This window comes from Durio zibethinus, chromosome 28, assembly GCF_047325235.1.
Source record: "Durio zibethinus cultivar Kanyao isolate XHJ-2024 chromosome 28, ASM4732523v1, whole genome shotgun sequence".
In the NCBI taxonomy this organism is placed as follows: domain Eukaryota; kingdom Viridiplantae; phylum Streptophyta; class Magnoliopsida; order Malvales; family Malvaceae; genus Durio; species Durio zibethinus.
In genome coordinates this window covers 1,681,916-1,700,901 of record NC_143189.1, presented here as the reverse complement: position 1 = coordinate 1,700,901, position 18,986 = coordinate 1,681,916, and the positions used below count along the sequence as shown (strand labels likewise).

Here is an 18,986-nt window from a genome sequence, read left to right as displayed (position 1 = left end):
TCTACGGTGTAATATAAAATTCAAATGTCAAATTGTTTAGCAACTCGGAGAACTTATGGATGTGGATAACTAGATATGGATGAAAAGAAAGGGAAATATCACTTTCATTTTAGGCCAATCAGGCTAGAGATGATTCATAGTGTGAAATCGATCGATTTCTTTATGTCAAAGTTGATATTAGTGCTACCATGCGTCAAATGTACATACATTCATTTTTATCTTGACTTCTTTCTTTGCTAAATATTAAAATATTACATATGGCCGCCATTAAATTCGTAAAGATACTTTTTATCATTTGTCGATTAATTATTGGTTTACATTTTCACGCTTACATGAGGATTGCTTTTTGCTCGAGCTTTTCAGAAAAAGTGAGCAGATAACTGTTTGTTCATCATTTTTTTGGCAGAAAGAAGAAGCATCAGAAGCTGTAAAACATCTCCCAGGAAACAAAAACAGTAGTTCCATGTTAATGATTACGGGTTTTGATAATGACTCATTTGTGCATTTGTGATTACAAATGCACAATTATATCTTTTTTTTTTAATTATTTAAAATGCTCACTTTTTTTTTTTTTTTAAAAGAGAAGATGCAAATTTGTCTTATTTGCTCATTACATCGTGAAATATTCAAAGCTGACATACCTAAAGTTGATAGAGTAATAGGTGGCAGATATCCTAGTTCTATCAGATTTTCCAGTTTAGGCCATGATCGAGCGATATGGATCAAATTGGTTCCGCCATTAAAATCAAATCAGTGGTCCAGGGTAACATGCCAAGAGGCATCTCTTCTTTTTATCCACCTAATTGATGCAAAGAAACTCCTGCCACAAGTGACCTACTTTTTCTTTGTGGTTAAAATTTAAGAAAAAATGATAGATGCTTTTTTGAAAATAATAAAAAGATGAAAGAGTTAACAATGAGAAAATGCCAAATTTAACAGGCCTATATAATTTTTCACATAGGATTACAGGAAATCTGGGTATTAATCAAGGGGCTTAAAGACTCTTGATTACCTCCTTAATTAGTTAATAAATAAAATAAAATAAAATAAAATAATTCATTAGGCATGTCCGCACATTCAGGAAAAAGTAGGTTTCAGCATGGTTCCTTTTTGAGCATTATTGCAAATTCATGTTCATCCATCAAGAAATTAATGTCTTTTTTTTTTTCTTTTCATTTGAACTTTTGACTGAGACAGCCTTATATTAATCTAATAAACCCTTTATGATCGCTATATGGCACTTATGAAATGCTTACAATCTGCCCATTTTCTTTAAAGTTTGGTCCCTATATGATTAATTTTTGTCAGAAATAATGCAGCCTTCTTTTTGTAATCTCTGAGGCTTTGGATTCTTAGTTTTGGAAAGATTTCAGATTTTGCAAGGCTGAACCTTCAGAGTACATCAAAGCGTTTTCAGAAGCTTGAATTTTTGGACTTTATAATAATTTTTTTTTTCTGTTTTTGCTTCATTTTTGCTTCATTTTTGTTCTAGTTTTTAGTAATGTGAAATCTTTAATTATTTCCAAAGAAAATGGGAGAAAATTATGTCCCAAATGCTGCCCTGTGCTTGCATCCTAGCCTATAAGACACCGTTGATTGCCTTTTGACTTAAAAATGCCTTGGATTCTTGCAATATAAAAAAGAACCCATCTTAGTTCTATGATCTTAATCAAACTTACTATCATTAGTACTTATCCAAAGTTTTGGTTCTTTACTGCTTTTGGAGAATTGAGGTAAAGATATACTCAAGTATCTGCAACTAGTTGCAGTTGACTTCTAAATCTGTTTTGGCTAAGAACATAATTGCTTGCCTGGCATCAAAAGTTGAAGAGTTGACCTTTAACAAGCAAAAGGAACAGATATAATCATTGTTTTGATTGTTTGACACTAATTCAAGATTAATTGAAGCCAAATGGCTCAGATCTAGCTCTTAGTCTTTTCCGTTGGGCAACATAGATATAAATGAGTTACAGAATTTAGAAATGCTAGATTTCAATGTGCCAAGTTTCATTATAGTTTTAGTTTTCATGTTGTCACTTGACATATGCCATGCTGATAGCAATGTGAATTCTGGTTGGCAGTGTTCAGAAGCTGATAATTCTACATCTGAAAAATCATTCATGATCAATCTTGGCAACCTACTGAATATACTAACTGAAAATGGGCCTCTCCGCAACGGCTTCTTTAAAACCACAGTAGGAAGGAGATCAGGGAAGATTTATGGTCTAGTGCAATGCAGAGGGGATGTTTCTGCAGAAAACTGTGCCAATTGTACAAGGGAATCTGTTGCAGTAGCCTTACATAATTGCTCAAAGAGCAAAAAGGTTCAGGTTTGGTTCACATGGTGCTTTCTTCGCTATTCAAATGAGCATTTTTTTGGTGTTTGGGATCAATCTTCGATGGCAAGAGTCAATGACACCAATTTTGATGATGTTTCTGTTGTCTCCAAAGGACTCATCTTTATGAGAGAAGTTGCAATAACAGCACCAAAGCAGCCTTTGATGTTTCACACTGCAGTGTTGGATGCTGGGCAATTTGGGAAGAGGTATGGCATGGCTCAATGTACCAGAGATATTATTAGAACTGACTGCAGCAAGTGCTTGGATACTCAGCTAGTGACATTTAGAACCACGATTGGAAATAAGAGAGGATGGGAGGTTTACGGGTCCAGTTGTAGCATGTGGTACCATGATTACCAGTTTTTTTCCAACATTTCCATCCCTACAAATGATGGTGAGTTGTGATTGCTTTGATCATTATTCTCCCTTGATGGAGACAAAGTTTTTTGTATTTGTTGCAATCTCTACTGCATAACGTTAATTAGAAGTTTAATGTAATGCTTGATATTATTTTGATAATAAATGAAACTGAACCATTTCTGTGATGCTAAAACAGGTGCTAGGAGAGTCTCCTTGCAAGGAGTTGCAATTGGCATATCAATGGCAGTCCCATTGTTTTTAATTTTGCCATAACCATTCATTGGCTATTCAATTATGCTATTTTGAAGGTCAAAACCAAGGTCTGTAACCAACAAATTTTCATCATATAGTAATTTCTATCCATGCAGAAAGGTTCACTAATACCAGCTGTACATAATGTAAAGCCAACTTTCCTGAATCTGGCAATTTCTCTTGTTATTGATTTTTTTTAGGCTTTTAATCCTTTTCTTTGGCACTGGTTCTTAATTTTTGAGCTATTCCTGACAAATATGTCAGTAGAAAGTACCTTCGTCCTTCTCACAGATAGATATGGGAAGCCTGAGCTATGCAGAAGTCAGCGAGGACCTGATCAAAGGGAAATTTGATAGACAATAGCCTTTTTTGAAGAAGAAGAAGAGGGTAAAACCAATCCGTGACACGAGAACAAAAACGAAGAGTGATAAATATGGCTGAGGAAGAGGCTTGACAAGTCTCAGATGAAGTGCTAGAATGAAGAGTTGGTATTGCAGAATAAAGAAGAAATGAAGAATGGGAGCCCCAAGGACCCAGTTGTAGTGCATTGTACAGTTTATCTGGTGCTTTTTCTATGCCCTGACAAATCAGAGTCACAACTCATGAGTGGTGGGTGAGTCACCTATAAAGTCCTTGATGATTGCTGTTAGTTTCCAACATAAGGTTTTTTCAATTTACGAATGGTTAATTTTGCTCGAGATTATTTACCACATACATGGTAATTGGAAATTCATTCTATACTTTCCATATCACTTTGTCATCACTTTGCATACACATTCAGCCTGTTGTCTCCTCTGGTTTCAAAAATTGTTGTTAACATTTCCTGCCAAAACAGGTTGTCAACTGGGGGAAAGACTTTCTCTAATGATGTTGCAACTTCCTTTTTATTTTTCTTTGAAGAATTCAGGAATCCTATTACAAATCTAGGGATTTACTTTATAATATCAATTCTACACTTGTACAGTATGCAAACTACCAGTAAAGCTAAAAGTAGTATCATATGAAGAATGTAACTACAGCTTCCTTTTAATTTGTATCTGCAAGCACATAATGCACCATTCTTCCAAAAAATAATTATAATCAGAATTGTCAACAGTGAAGTCCATCTCTTAAATACTCTTTAAATACTTAAATCTCTGAGCTAGGAAGATGCAGTGGTTGAAGACTGATCAGATGAAAGAAACCCTGTCCCGGTCCCAGTAGTTGAAGATTGATCCAACATTGTGACAAATCTTGCTGCAGAATATGGAGGTGTCGATGGCTGGGGGAGATTGACTGATCTGCTCCCAAGCATGAGAACAACTGATGACATTGTAGGCCTCAATGCAGGGTCATCCTGAACACACAGCAATGCAATGTGTATCCATCTTAGAACCTCGTGAATAGGACAATCATCAGCAATGTTAGGATCTATCAACTCCAGTCCTTTGCCTTCATTCCATAGCTTCCATGCCTGCTCAGGGCCATATATAACAAAGTCCTAATTAGGAAAGAAGCCTTAATTTAGTTACAGGGAAGAGATAATGAAGAGAGGATGCCTACATATGTTAGAAGGATTTGGCCGCCGTCCTGGTCGTAGAATCCCCTGTTCTTTTTACCACTTAATATTTCTAGCATTAGGATTCCAAAGCTGTAAACATCAGACTTGTTTGAAAACAACCCTTCTAGCGCATATTCTGGTGCCATGTATCCACTGCATTGGAAAGTAAAACACTAAATCTAGGACTTATAAAGTGAAGTAACCTGCTATGAGCAAAATAAATCTTGACAGCACACGATTATCACCGGAGTTTCGATGTGATAATTGATCTTATGAATTTGGAATCTTTTTGCCCCCTTTTTCCATTTCAATTGAAATTTGGTTAAACATAATTAGAGGCATAACACAGAGGACTTCACCTCATCCTGACAATGTTTAGCAACAATGAATGTGCGAGTGAAGGAACAAAATGAAGTACTTACTATGTGCCAACAACTCTCTCAGTGTTGGCTTCCATTTGATTGCCTCCAAATATTCTTGCGGTGCCAAAGTCTGATATCTTAGGGTTCATATCATCATCTAACAAAACATTGCTTGCCTTCAAATCCCTATGGACTATTTTAAGCCGAGAATCCTCATGTAGATATTGGAGGCCCCTAGCAGTTCCAATAACGATGTTTGACCGTTTTCCCCAGTCCAGTAGCTTGCATTTTTCTGGATCTGCCTTCAGAAAAAGCATATGAGCAAAGTAAAAAATCTTGTACCAAATATTCATTTTTCACATGCACACTCAAAAGCACTTATATGGACCAAACTTGAGCATATGCAGTTCATCTCATAGATATTTGATAAAGGAAAACAAGAATCATCTAACATAAACTTGACATGTGAGAGAAAGAGGGAGCAAACCAAACAGAAAGGCATCCAAGCTTGTGTTAGCCATGTATTCGTAGACAAGAAGCTTTTCATCTTGCTCCAAGCAATATCCCAGTAGCCTCACAAGATTTTTATGTTGAAGCTTAATAACTAACTTCACTTCATTCTTGAACTCTTCAAGACCCTGTCTTGATCTCATCGAAAGCCTTTTAACTGCTATTTCCTTCCCATTGGGCATTTTTCCCTGAAAGCATTTTACAGTTAGTCATTCAAAGAAAAATTGCCATACAATTTTAAAAGTGCTCTTCTATTCTGTCATTGAGTGGAACGTGCACACATGTTAAATGTGCATCCAAGCAAAGAACTACTTTCAACCTTGTAAACAGGGCCAAAACCACCTTCTCCAAGCTTATTTTCCGTGGAGAAGTTGTTTGTTGCAGCCTGCATGGTAGCTAAATTGAAGTGATGCATCTCTCCGCTGTGATCCTCATCTGATAGATGAATACCTGCCTCCATCAAATGTGCGGGCTTTGAGCCTTGATAGCTTCTTAGTAAAATTTCTTGGCTTGTTTCTCCATCTGAGTATCGAGAAATAATGTTCAAACTTTTTGGGAAATCAAATTTTTGTTATATGGCCCGAAAAATAAAGTCAAAATACCTTTCTGTCTTCTCTTCCTGACTAAGGATGAATAATAAAGGAAACCCACGAGAACTGATACAAAAACACCTGCTAATGATGATACAGTGATTATTATGATCTTCGTTGTGCTGTTGCCTCCCTTACCTGCACCTGCTGTTACATTTTGGGAAGTGATATATAACTGATTAATGATTCATAGATAGGCATTGGGCTAAGTTGTCTGTTAAACAAAATATCGCAGGGAAAACCAGGACAATCTTCTGCTTCTATAGAGGGAAAGAAAAAATTGCGAGGCGATAAAATAATCCAGTTTGGCTTACCTCCATTCTCCGGTGGTGGTCCTGGTGGAGCTAATGGTTGCTCATAGAACTGGTACCTTTCGTACCTCATAAAGCAACTTGGAGTTGAAATTCGCCATCCCATTTTCTCTATGCAGCAATCTTCTGACTGATTTAATAATCCTCTCAAACAAGTAGAACATGCACTAACATCAAGATCTCTGCTGCACTGCACGAGACCATATCGACGTTCTGGTCCATTTCCCACTACCATGTCGTTTGTTTCAAACATATTTTCCGTATATGGAGCATGATCAACTAGAGGATAAATCAAACTTTTTGTACCAATATTTCCTTCATCAGGTGAAGTACTATTATTCTGGCCAGTATTCCACATTAAAAATCCCGGAAGAAGCTGCACCAGCCCAAAAAAGTTGGTGTTCGAATAGCGTAACATGCATTGATCATACCAAATGATTGCTCCTTTATCAGACGGGCACATTTGTTCGAGTGTTTGAGTAGCATTGTTGACACAAACCTGGCAATTATTGCTAGAAACATCACCTCGGCAAAGGAACAGACTGTAAATTCCATTTAAGCTATCATCATAGAAGCTGTGGTCGGAAGCTTTAGAGGATATAGAACCCAGAAGAGCTGCAAGGCTCGAATTATAACTGGCAGTGGTTGTATCATTATCTGGACCAGAACAATAATGATAATTATATGTAGCCAATGTTGGTGACTGGCATGTGATGAAGCTAATAAGCCCAAAGATAGTGATCAAGCATAAAAGCAAGGCTCTGGGTTTGTAAAGGAGAGTCATTGTTCTTTCATGCTCTATGAAAAAAAGGGTTGATCAAGAATACAGGATTTGCTTCTAGGCTATGGCTGGTGAATTTGTCTTTAAGAAAGTTGATATTTCAAAATTTAGCTTGGATTAGGTAAAAACACGTCTCTCTTTGTCAACCTTCCATGGCATCCTGTTGATTTGTTCGCCTGGATAATTACTAATAGTTGAAAAACTATACTCAATAATGTCACTGCAGCTAACATTGACCCGTGGTTCTATGAAAAAAAGTTGAGAATTAATTTTTTAAGGCCGGCAATGTAGATAACTTCTTCCGACTGCTTTTCTGCAATATCTGACACTAGTTAATCCCAAAATTAGGAATGTTCTTTGTAATGCCCGTAAAATATATATATATATATATATTTATATTTTTTAAGTATTTTTATAAGTGAAGAGAGTCTTTAATAAAAAATAAAAAATATATAAGATCTATTGATAAAATACTCAACTTTTAATAGGATTAGTATTTTTCATTTGTTCGACTGACAATTGATAAAAAAAAAAAAAGCTTATTTCTCTTATCTTTTTTATATAGAAAAGATAAATCAAAGGATTTTAAGTGAAGAATAAAAACAAAATCTAAAAAAAAAAATTATCTTTTAGAGGTGAGTAAATGATTTTTTTTAAATTTTAGAGAAATAATATTGATTGTTAAGTATTGAGGTGTAATTTATAATCTAAAAACTCTAAAATTTTAAGAGATCCAATATCCCTCTTTAAGATTGGTTTGAGCAAATAATTTAAACTTTAATTATGGTCTAATAAAATGTTAAGAAAGTTTAATAATGTGATTTCATTGATGTAAAAATAGGAAATAGAAATTTGATAGTGTGAGAAAAGAAAATTTTTATTTCGTTTGAACTCTGATATTTACAATGATGGATTAAGATTAAAATAAAATATTGCTATGATTATTATATACCGTTGGAAAGCTTGCTGAATTTACTGTCCAATGAAATAAACAGAAATCAATTCTGAGTTTTTTTATGAAAAGTAGTTTAATTTTTACTTAAGGATGTGCAGGTTGCCTAATAGCAATAGTAAAGTGGAATTTCAAAATTCTTCTTAATTCTTATACAATAAATTATAGATTAAGTCATATATGTTTGAAAAGCTTATTGAGTCTATTTTTTAACGAAATAGGCGGAATTGAATTTGAAGTTTCCTATGAATAAGTGTGTAAATTTTATTAGAAGGTATACATGCTATTTAACAACAGCATATGAAATAAATTTCAAAAATTATTATAATTAATCTATAAGGAATTACAAGATGGATCATATATGGTTAGAAAGCTTATCGAGTTGAGTTTCTAACACATTAAAAAGATCTTAATTCTAAGTTGCATATATTGAAATATGACTGTTTTAGTGAAATGAGCTTAGACTATCAGTATTAATTAATTAAGTTAATCATTATTTAACTTAATTGTTTTTAGTATCATTGGTCTTGAAATGGGTTAATTAAATTTTATTATGTTGAAATTATTTTAAATAGGCTATTAATTATTTTGAGGGAAAAACTAAGTGGTAAAATCAAAAGAAGATAAGTAAAAATTCACACTCTTTGTTTATTTTTGAACTTATGTATATATGTATATTTTTAAATGAGTAAATATTTTATTTCATTATTTTCGATATATGAAAATAGAATCAAGCATATGATTATTTTATATTTTTGCTATGTAAATGATGAATCATGCCTATGAATGAAATGAGAAAATGATTTATATTTAAAGAACGATTTTATGATAACTATGTTTTTATATCTTTAAAAAGTGAGATCATCGACACCAAAATTTGTTTTACGACTTCAGCTAACGGGTAATAGTAATTAGCATAGACATGATCGTATGACCCTACTAATAGGTTATAGTAGTTAGCGTAAGGCCCTAGTTAATGGATTATAATAGTTAACAATTATCATGAGAATAAAATTATTCATACGACCAATATCATGAGTTATTACAGTAACCGTAACTAACGATAAACTAACAATAAACTAATGATTTATAATAATGATAATTTATAATGATTTTAATGGTTGATTCATGATTTAATTTGATTACGATATTTGAATGGTAGCATATTTTACAATAATTTATGAATTGATATGTTTTAATATTGATTTATAATTTACGAAATGTTTGACATAATAATAACATTGAAAATGTTTGACATTATGATTTGATGAATATTTTGAATGATCTATATAATATATATAAAAATAATACTTGATCGGGTAAGATGTGTGAACCTATACTTGCTAAGCTGTGATTTGCTTATTTTTTTTTACTTTTTTTTTTAACAAATGAGTAAGTAATAAATTTGCTTAATTTTGTGAAAAACTTAAAGATCAAATAAAAAAGATTTCTTACTCATTGGAAAAATATTGACTAATGAGATTTTATTAAACAGTTTTATATTTTTACATAGTTTATATTTAGATATAAAGATGTAATATTAATTGAATTAAAGATATAAATTTTACTTAATAAATTATATCAATTTATTAAAAAATTTTAAAATAATTTAAAAAAAATTTGTATTACTTTTAAATTTTATTTTAAGATAATATAATTATATTACACCTTAATATTTGAGGCATAACATTCTTAGAAAGAATGCGTCAAATCGTGGTTTTTTAATAATCTGTTGTTATCCACCATTCCCCCCCCCCCAAAAAAAAAGAAAAAAGAAAAAAAGAATCACATTACTGTTTCTGTCTAGAACAGTAATATTATAATAGACTAGAGTATTCTCTAAATTAATAAAATTTTGAAGATAGGAAGAGAAAATATTCCACTTCAAATTTCCTATTTTCCTGTCCTTAAAATGAAATAAACCCATCAATAATTTCTTTGTGTTTTAACCATACAATGACAACATCGTTGGAAGTTTACCATGAAATGATTCATAGAATGTACAGAAAAGATGAAGGGCCTTGATTTACCACATTCTTGACGTTCTTTGTTAAATGGTGAGTTTTCCTTTTTTTTTTTTTTTTTTCTTTAATCCTTTTCTTGGATTGGACGTCGTGCATCATAAACAAAGTCCAAGCGAGACAGACGGACAGTAACCTGCACGCCAAAAATTTGACTTTTCCAGTCCTATCTAAGGTGGGCAATTTAATTCGTCTCCAACGAATTTTGACTCGGTTTGATTTATTTTTATATGATCAATTTTTTTTTAAATTAAATTTTAAGTCAAGTCAAATAATATTAAAAAAAAATAAAATTTGAGTTAGATTTAAATTTTAGATAAATTTAATTTAATTCGATCTGATATTATATAAAAATAATTTTTTAAATAATTTATTTATTTATATAAATATTTATATAATTATTATTTAAATATTTTATATTTTAAAAAATATTTTATATTTTAAAAAATAATATTTTATTAATTTTAAATCAAATCAGATATGATACAATTTATATAATATCAGATTCAGATATTAAAAAATAAAAAAAATTTTAAAAATCAAATTTAAATTTGATAAATATAAAATCGAATCGAATTCGAGATGAATAAAAATTCATCCCCACTCAAGTTCTATTTTTCCTTATTTTTTAACTAGAAAAGTGGTTCAAATCTTCACCAAAAAGCTTTGTCGAAGAAAACAAAGTTCTCCGGAAGATTTGACAATGTCATCTTCTTTTACATAAAAGACTTGACTTTTTCCTTCCTTTTGAATCTTGCTCTTAACTTTTTCCTTCCTTTTGAATCTTGCTGGAACCCCTCTTGATGGTTAACCATTGTCATCTATTAACCCAAAAAAATAAGAATTAACAATTAGGCTTGGGTCATTGGGCTTGGACTTGGACAACCAGCATGGGTGTCATTTTGACACCAAAGGCCCTGCTTCGACATCACCCCTTCCGGCTTCCACGCCCGAGTGAAATATTAATCTCACAAGGAAAGAGATAGCAAAGAGTTAGTCTTCTTCTTTCTTGATTGAATCAAAGCAACAACTAAGCTCAATTATAAGTACTCTTTGTTGCATCCATCAGCTTAGTTACTTATTCTTAATGGTCAAATCTAAAATTTTTTCTCATTTCTAATCCAACATAAAAGGATAATAAATTAGTTATTTTTTGAAATATTATCCGTTGACAGACTTTCTATGTTTATTTGGATTAATAAAATATCATTTGTCTAAAAAATAAAATGGTACAAAGAATTAATTAGTACAACATGCATGGTCTCAATGCATCGAGTTTCAAGAATTGCATTTATATAATTTGATTACATGAAAAAATATTTATGTTCAATAACTAACTGCAACATAGTAAAACACAGAACAAAATGGTTATAATTGAAACTAACATCCATTATTTTGGTAAGCATCTAACGACAAGATAACTCTGTGATTGATACCTCATTTCTCGATGAGGGCAAAATTTCGTCATTGGAATGATCTGTAACACTTGAGAGGTCCGATTGAATGGTGCTGTGCATGAAAAATGCTGGCTGTGAAGGCACCGAAAGTGTAAGTGAGTTACTATTAAGCATGATGCCAACCGAAGCCATGGTTGGTCTGTCCACCACTTTTGCTTGAACACAGAGTAAAGCAATGTGGATGCATCTTGTCATTTCAGCTTTTGAAGAAACCATCAAAGTTGGATCTATGAGATTCACCGTTGACCCTTCCCTCCAATTTTTCCATGCCTGCAAGAATTTTTAAGAAACTTCATATTGAGGCTACTAATCTCACCAAGTTTGAAACTACTTGAATTTACGATTTTCATACTTACGTAGCTTAAAAGGTCTTCCTCGTTCTCTGCATCGAGGAAGCAATTATTTCTTCGACCCGTGATTATTTCCAAAACCAGTACTCCAAAACTAAAAACGTCAGACTTCACAGAAAATTGTCCATGTATTACATATTCTGGAGCCATATAACCACTACCAATCATCAATAAAAAACTAATATTAATTTCCCTTTGAAATATATGCGTGGGATTTTTCATAATGTAATTCGCTTTTTTGATAGATATTGTTAATTTGTAAAATTGGAAGGTTGATCACGTTACTTTGGAAATTACTTACTAGGTTCCCACAATTCTACTTGTATTGCCCTGTGTTTCATCCATCGAAAACAATTTTGCCATGCCAAAATCCGCAATTTTTGGATTCATATCCGCGTCTAGCAAAAGATTACTTGCTTTAAGGTCACGATGAATTATTCGAAGTCGAGAATCTTCATGAAGATAAAGAAGTCCTCGAGCAATTCCTCCTATGATTTTGTAACGTTGTTCCCAGTTCAATTGTTGCCGCTTTCTCGGATCTATATATAATTTACTAGTAAGAAATCAATCATGTGTATTTTCTATCACCAGCAGTGCTTTCTACGCACGTTCTAACAAAAAAAAAAAAGTTCTGCACTACTGAATTTGAAATAAGTGAATTCAAGATTAAATGCAGCCATACCAAATATGAAGCGGTCGAGGCTTGCATTAGGTAAAAACTCATAGACAAGAAGTCTTTCAGTTCTTTCCAGGCTGAAACCAAGAAGTCGGACTAAATTTCGATGTTGAAGTTTGGCCAACAAGAGGACTTCGTTCTTGAATTCTAAATCTCCTTGTCCAGATACCCTGGCTAACCTTTTTACAGCTATATTTTCTCCAGAGGAAAGACTACCCTGAACAACATGATTGGAGCAAAGTATATATACGTTAAACACTTGCATTACATCCATACTTAGGAAACAAAAATATTTAGTTTTCCTTTACCTTGTAAACGGCACCAAAGCCACCTTGCCCAAGCTTATTTTCATCTGAAAAGTTATTTGTTGCAGTTCTAATGGTGCCAAAATCAAATTGCAAAGACTCTGCACTGATAATTTCTTCATCCATAGCTGCGAGGAGCAAGTAATTATTATTACTAAAGGTTGAACTTAATATATATGGCTGAATTAGCAAGTATAAAGAGAAATAAAAAAATAATCTATTCCTATAGAATTGTTGGAAAGACGATTAATCTTACTTTCAACAGTTGCCTTCCTCTTTCTAGCTCTCAAAAAAAGGTAGACGCAGATGGTAAGTATCACGACGCTGGCAGATGGAATAACGACAGCGATGACAATTCGAGATGTGTTGCTCTTATTTCCTGAAAAAAAAAAAAAGCAAACATTTGAGTTCATAACAAAACTTGCTGATCAATTAAGTCCTGAATTATAAAAAAAATAAAAAGAATAACAATTTGAAACATTGAAAAGAAACAGAAAAGGAGACATAGATATGGAGCATATATAGAACGGTTTGACTCAATAGATTTGAGGCAGAGCATAGGTGTTTTACCTGTTGAGATTGTGGTTTCATTGGAGGACGGAGGAGGAAGAGGAGGAGGAGATAAAGAGAGTGGTGGTGTAGCGAGCGAAGCATTGTAGAAAAGTTCCATCTCAAACTGCAGATTACAGCTAGTCATAAATACCCTACCTCCTTGTTTTACAGCACAACATTGTTGAAGCACTTGAAAAGATCTATCCAAGCAAGTGGTACAATCTTGCAGGGACAAATCAGGAGTGCACTGCACAAGTGCATATATTGGTTGGAAAATTGAATCTTCATCATGTCCTACTGCAAACTTGCGTAGAGAACCTCCTGATGCGGCTTCTTGTATCAGTTTAAACAGCAAATTACTCAGCGATTCATTAAAACTGACCGGATTCGTTACATTATTAGGGTTCGGTATCGGGTAAAAATAGCTACTTTCCATGACACCCAAGATGGAGCGATTTGAGTAGCGCAACACGCAATAGTCATACCTAATAGTTGCTTCCATACTTTTGGGACATCGTTTTGTTGTCTCTGTGGCAGCATTCTTTAGGCAACTAAGGCAAACATCTTGGCTAATATCTCCTCTACAAAGGGCAAACGCGTTAACTGTGTTGGAGTTTTGGCCGACAGACATATTGTAGAAGCCATAATCATTTGCAGCTATAGAGGAGAAAGAAGACAGCAGGTTGTTGAGGTTTGCCTCGTAGGTACTGTTAGCGGTGAAGCGACCTCTATCACTTGAACAATTTTCAAATAGTGGAGACATCTGGGCGCTACTGACACTGAGAACAAGTTTAAGAGCTAAAAAGAAAAGCAGTCTTGAAGAACACATTGCCATCATTTTAATCTAATCCTTGAAAATTGATAGAACTTCACTCTGGAAATCCTATAAAAAATTCTTTTAATTCATAAGGTTTTCTAATTATCTATGTTGAATAAGTGAACAATTTCGGCTTTGAATAACTGGAATTTTAGTTTGTTATTTGGCCGCAGTTATTGCGCGAGAGACTTATAAAATTGGGTCAATTCCTTTTGGTCCTTTCCTTTTGGTCCCCTTCTTTTGGTCTTTTATTATGCACTTGTCAACAAGAAAGAAACAACTTTTCCAAGGCCACCACCCGAACTTGCTTTACAAGGCTGGAAAACTGTGATAGACATGTCGGAGTCCCACTTCTCTTGTTTCAGTTTTCTATGTCTGATTTTCTGCCAATTTACACACTTTTTTCTGCTTGCTGAAATGCGTGTGGATCCTTAAACTTTCGATTCTCGTATCACTGGATTTTGGGTTGGTTCCGTCGCCTATCCAAATCTTTGTGACCGCCATAATATATCTATCTGGAAGTTGCATAGGACATTTGAAACCTTTTTTTTTTCTCACAATTTTCTCTTTCACTGAAACTGTTCTCCTTTTTCTACTCAACGTGCATTTTTGGTTCCATAGATTTAACAGATTTTTAAAGGCTAAAACAAGATAAATACTCCTAAAGCATTTTAAAACATCTGACTTCGTATTATTATTTTATTTAAATAAATTACTCAACTTTTATTTTTTACTATTTAAGTCTTTTTAAGATATGTGTAAACAATGACATGATAAAAAAAAAATACATATAGCCAAAAATTGTATATTTTAACAAAAAATTTTATTAAATGGTATTATTATCAAAAATAATTATAAGAAAATAATAATAATTAGGGATATTAATGGATAAGATATAAAGAGGGTAGAGTATTCCTCATCCTCATTTTCAAAATTTTTTATTATATTAATTCATGTACTTATAACCAACGAGTATTTTAAATTTATCTATATATTCATTTTCATAAGTATTTAATGGGTATGATTTTTTTAACTATTATTTTTTTTCTTATATATTTAGGAAATTTTTTATAAATATATATTTATACAATAAAATTTTATTAATTCTAATTAATCTAAAATAATAATTTATATTATTTAAAAAATTTCATTTACTAAATATATATATGATACAGGTACGGGACATGTACTATATTATTCATCTTCATTCTCAAACCCAATAAAAATTTATAATTATACACATCCACATCCCCATACTTACAATGTAATACCCATCCTCATTTTCATTTAGATAAAAAATCAGATTATTCATTGGATATAGGTAAGATTGACCGCCCTAATAATATTCTAAAAAATTAATTAAAAAAGTTTCTATATTTATAGGAAAAATAATAAAAAGAATTAACTATTTGATGCCATAATAAATACTAATTAGTGAAAAAGAAATGTCTATATGTAAAAATAATAAAAAAGAGATGTTCATATATATTGGAAATTAATAAAAAAATTAATTATTTAATACTATTATAAAAAAACAACTAGTAAAAAAGAAATGTTTGCATGTAAAATTAATAAAAAAATATCTATATTTATATGAAAATTACAAATTTGATTTTAATTTACTTTTTTATTAATTTTTGTATAAATATACATATTTCCCTTTTATTGATTTTACATATAAACATATTTTTATTAATAAATATTATTATATATTATATTTATTAAAAATATATGTACATCAAAGATATTTATTATTTGATGCCATGATTAAAAATAATTAGTGAAAAATAAATGTTTATATGTAAAATTAAAAAAAAAAAAAAAATTACTTTTATGACTTTCATTGTATATATGTTGCAAGAAAATTATACATATTGTTTGATTAAATATACATATATTTTGTTTATATGTATATATGATAATCACTTGTAATATTGAGATAGCACTTATTAAATGTTAAGGTCATAAAAATAATTTTAATTTTTTATTAATTTTATATAATCATTTTTTAATAATTATTTTTTCTAATCATGTTACCAATTAAAATAAATTTGTTAGACCATTTTAAAAAAAATTTTCCTTCATTATACATTTTTGCAACGTGTATGCCACATATATAATTTTCTGTCATGTATATATTTTTTTTTGCCATATAATAATTTACACATGTTCCAAAAGAGCTTAAATAATAAAAAATAAAAATTGAAGGATTTATTTAAATAAAATAATAGTACAAAAACTTAGTTAGATTTTTTTTAATACTTCAAAGACATTTTCATATTTCAGCCTTCTTTAAATTCCAAGGTTTTTTGCTGACTTACATGAATTGCAAAATAGTGAAAATGAAATTGTTGAAAAACGAGGGATACAATACATGCTTTGAAAGCATCGTGATAAAAACCCCATTGGCGTTTTCGCTTGACTCATTGACAACTACAACTCAGGTAAACCCAAGAAAGCTCAATCTCTTATCATTACTTGCGTATGGCATATTGACTAACTTTTTTTTCCAAAATTAATTTCTTTGACAAATTCTTGTTAATCATGCTTAAAGTATATGGTGTATCATTTTTCACGTTAAAAAACAAATTATTGTCAGCATCATAGACCAAATTTTTTTTCATAAAAAAATTAAAATGTTTGTTATACATTAGGTTCACACCGTCGTAGATACGTTAAAAAGAAATTATCAAATATATTGACAATAAAATTTTTAAATTTTATAATAAGATTAAGAGGATAACATATATTTTTTAAAATAAAAAATAATTAAAAATAAAATTGAAATATATGTTAAATTTTTTATATTATTTATGAAATTAAAAATTTATGCTAATAATATATTAAATATTAACTCTAAATTAAATCCATAAAAATTAGTCAAATTGATAAAAAAAAAAAAAACAAGATGAGATTCAATTCTTATAAAAAATATTAAAAATAAAATTTTAATTTCATCTTAGCAATGTGGGAAAGAACCTTTTAATTTTAATATTGCTCCGATAAAAGATTAGGTTTTTAAAATATAAATCCACAACTAAGTTGTTCAAGCTAATGGTTGGACCAACATTAATTATTTTTTCCTCCAGATTAATTCTTAAAAAAAAAAAAAAAAACACTAAGGGAGTATAATTATTAGGCGTTGAAAAAAAATCGTTTTTGGTCTCTCACACGCTTGATTGTTATTTGGGGTGCAAACGAATATATTTTTTGATAAATTATTTGTGAATATATTCAATTTTTTATCATTTAGATTCGTGTATTAAATTTAATAAATAATTTTAAATAATCTTTTTATATTTATTTATTAATTGAATTGAACATGAATAAAATTTTTTTAATTCATTCATATTCGTTAATAAACTCGTTTAAAGTTTGTTTAAAATTTATTTATTAGTTATTTGTTTACTGTTTATTTATAATAATATTAATAAATTTACATTTTTATCAATTATTTTAATTTTATTTTAAGATTTATTTATATTCGTTTATGTTAATTTAAAATTTATTTGATTATGATTTATCTATTATTTATGAATATATTTATTTATATATATTCGTAGATATATTCTCTTAATATTTATAAACAAATTTATTTAACTTAATTAAATTAAATATAAACATCTTATCATTTAAACGAGGAAAATACTTTTTTTTTATCAAACACAAATTGAGTCCGAACAACTCTAAAAGCAAACGATAAAAAATCACAAACATAGGTACGTTTATTCATATTCGTTTGCCGCTCTAATTGCTATTTACCACGCATTATTAGGCTAAGATCAAATACATCACAAACTATTATACTATTTTGCTAAACAACATTTGCTGCCTTAGAAGTCAATTATTTTTCCAAATCAAATTCGTCGACTGCATCATGATCACTATATAGGGTAAGAAAATCCATCATCTTTGGGAGTTGTTCGTGGTTTATCGTAACTCCAAATGCATCTAACCGAGATCTTGATTGGAATATCCAACGGCCGAAAAAAAATAAAGAGGAAAAATAAAAAATAAAGAATTTGATCATTGTATCTATGAGTGTAAATGATACATTAGTACTCACAAGTTACTCGGATTCGATTCAAAAAAAACTTGATTTCAGTTCGATTATTATCGAGTCAAGCTTGAACTCAAGTATCTCGACTTATCGATCGAGCCGAATTTGAGTATTCTTACATCCGGCTCGAGTAGCTCGCGAGGCTAATTAAGCTTTTATATTTAAATATATTTTTATTATTTTAATTAATAAAATATTTCGAGTTCGAATTCGAACATAAATAATCGAACTCTTGTTGAGTATACAAATCGAGTTTATTTTTACATATTAATCGAGCTCAATCGAGCGAACTCGAATAAGCTCGAATTTGATCATAAATCGAACTCGAGCTTGAAAAATAAAACTCGATTGAATTCGAGCCGAGTATCGAATCTCGAGTTGTGAGTCGAATTCGAGGTAAAATTTATTAATATATCGACTCAATTACACCCTTAATTACGCGAACCAACGATTGTACTACGAGAGACGTAAAGGCTGGAAAAAGGTGCCAAATGTCCTTTTCCGGGTATTTATTAAAAATTTTGTGTGGAGAGATTATATTAACTCAAAACTAGATTTTTGCCTTTGGAATGTCGGGGTGATAATTTTTTTATTAAATTTTTGTATTGTATTTATTATTTTTTTATAAAAAATATATTTATTATTTATGTTAAAATTATAAATATATTTTTTATAATTACTAGAATTAGTTCTCGTGAGTTAGATTAATTATTTAATATAAAAAAATAGAACAAATAAAAACATTATAAAA

General features: G+C 30.7%; 3 protein-coding genes across 10 annotated transcripts; 1 reads left to right on the top strand and 2 right to left on the bottom strand.

The window, feature by feature from the left end:
- The first annotated feature begins 1,157 nt into the window (after positions 1-1,157).
- On the top strand, positions 1,158-3,374 carry LOC111281031 (antimicrobial ginkbilobin-2-like protein). 4 transcript variants are annotated; one of them, XM_089757451.1, is made up of 3 exons: positions 1,158-2,733; positions 2,896-3,019; positions 3,243-3,374. In XM_089757451.1, the coding sequence occupies exons 1-2, from the start codon at positions 1,983-1,985 to the stop codon at positions 2,970-2,972; spliced, it is 828 nt and encodes a 275-aa protein (XP_089613577.1). In that variant the 5' UTR covers positions 1,158-1,982; the 3' UTR covers positions 2,973-3,019; positions 3,243-3,374. The 4 variants fall into 4 exon arrangements, with proteins under 4 accessions (XP_089613577.1, XP_089613579.1, XP_089613578.1 ...); XM_089757453.1 differs by lacking the exon at positions 3,243-3,374 and having other exon boundaries at positions 1,158-1,397; positions 2,082-2,733; positions 2,896-3,033; XM_089757452.1 differs by lacking the exon at positions 3,243-3,374 and having other exon boundaries at positions 1,158-1,733; positions 2,082-2,733; positions 2,896-3,033.
- Positions 3,375-4,061: 687 nt separating this feature from the next.
- On the bottom strand, positions 4,062-7,124 carry LOC111280286 (cysteine-rich receptor-like protein kinase 10). 3 transcript variants are annotated; one of them, XM_089757448.1, is made up of 8 exons: positions 6,268-7,078; positions 5,966-6,100; positions 5,683-5,885; positions 5,341-5,551; positions 4,914-5,151; positions 4,494-4,644; positions 4,180-4,404; positions 4,062-4,136 (listed from the first exon to the last, which is right to left on the bottom strand). In XM_089757448.1, the coding sequence occupies exons 1-8, from the start codon at positions 7,046-7,048 to the stop codon at positions 4,080-4,082; spliced, it is 2,001 nt and encodes a 666-aa protein (XP_089613574.1). In that variant the 5' UTR covers positions 7,049-7,078; the 3' UTR covers positions 4,062-4,079. The 3 variants fall into 3 exon arrangements, with proteins under 3 accessions (XP_089613574.1, XP_089613572.1, XP_089613573.1); XM_089757446.1 differs by having other exon boundaries at positions 4,062-4,404; positions 6,268-7,124; XM_089757447.1 differs by having other exon boundaries at positions 4,062-4,404; positions 5,966-6,097; positions 6,268-7,124.
- A 3,439-nt stretch (positions 7,125-10,563) lies between these two features.
- Positions 10,564-14,442, bottom strand: LOC111280285 (cysteine-rich receptor-like protein kinase 29). Of its 3 annotated transcripts, none has more exons than XM_089757444.1 (8): positions 13,377-14,435; positions 13,063-13,185; positions 12,810-12,934; positions 12,508-12,718; positions 12,127-12,364; positions 11,832-11,982; positions 11,455-11,745; positions 10,564-10,985 (listed from the first exon to the last, which is right to left on the bottom strand). In XM_089757444.1, the coding sequence occupies exons 1-8, from the start codon at positions 14,194-14,196 to the stop codon at positions 10,947-10,949; spliced, it is 1,998 nt and encodes a 665-aa protein (XP_089613570.1). In that variant the 5' UTR covers positions 14,197-14,435; the 3' UTR covers positions 10,564-10,946. The 3 variants fall into 3 exon arrangements, with proteins under 3 accessions (XP_089613570.1, XP_089613569.1, XP_089613571.1); XM_089757443.1 differs by having other exon boundaries at positions 10,565-10,839; positions 13,377-14,442; XM_089757445.1 differs by lacking the exon at positions 10,564-10,985 and having other exon boundaries at positions 11,277-11,745.
- Positions 14,443-18,986: the final 4,544 nt, after the last annotated feature.

Bases quoted from the DNA above. Each gene is read 5' to 3' on its own strand.
- LOC111281031 (XM_089757451.1), top strand. From the start codon at position 1,983: ATGCTAGATTTCAATGTGCCAAGTTTCATTATAGTTTTAGTTTTCATG. The intron at 2,734-2,895 runs GTGAGTTGTGAT...ATGCTAAAACAG, and splicing joins TTCCATCCCTACAAATGATG to GTGCTAGGAGAGTCTCCTTG.
- LOC111280286 (XM_089757446.1), bottom strand. From the start codon at position 7,048: ATGACTCTCCTTTACAAACCCAGAGCCTTGCTTTTATGCTTGATCACT. The intron at 5,552-5,682 runs GTTGAAAGTAGT...AAATGCTTTCAG, and splicing joins GTTTTGGCCCTGTTTACAAG to GGAAAAATGCCCAATGGGAA. The intron at 4,405-4,493 runs GTAGGCATCCTC...GGCCCTGAGCAG, and splicing joins GCCAAATCCTTCTAACATAT to GCATGGAAGCTATGGAATGA.
- LOC111280285 (XM_089757443.1), bottom strand. From the start codon at position 14,196: ATGATGGCAATGTGTTCTTCAAGACTGCTTTTCTTTTTAGCTCTTAAA. The intron at 13,186-13,376 runs GTAAAACACCTA...TTTTTTTTTCAG, and splicing joins TGAAACCACAATCTCAACAG to GAAATAAGAGCAACACATCT. The intron at 12,719-12,809 runs GTAAAGGAAAAC...CATGTTGTTCAG, and splicing joins GCTTTGGTGCCGTTTACAAG to GGTAGTCTTTCCTCTGGAGA.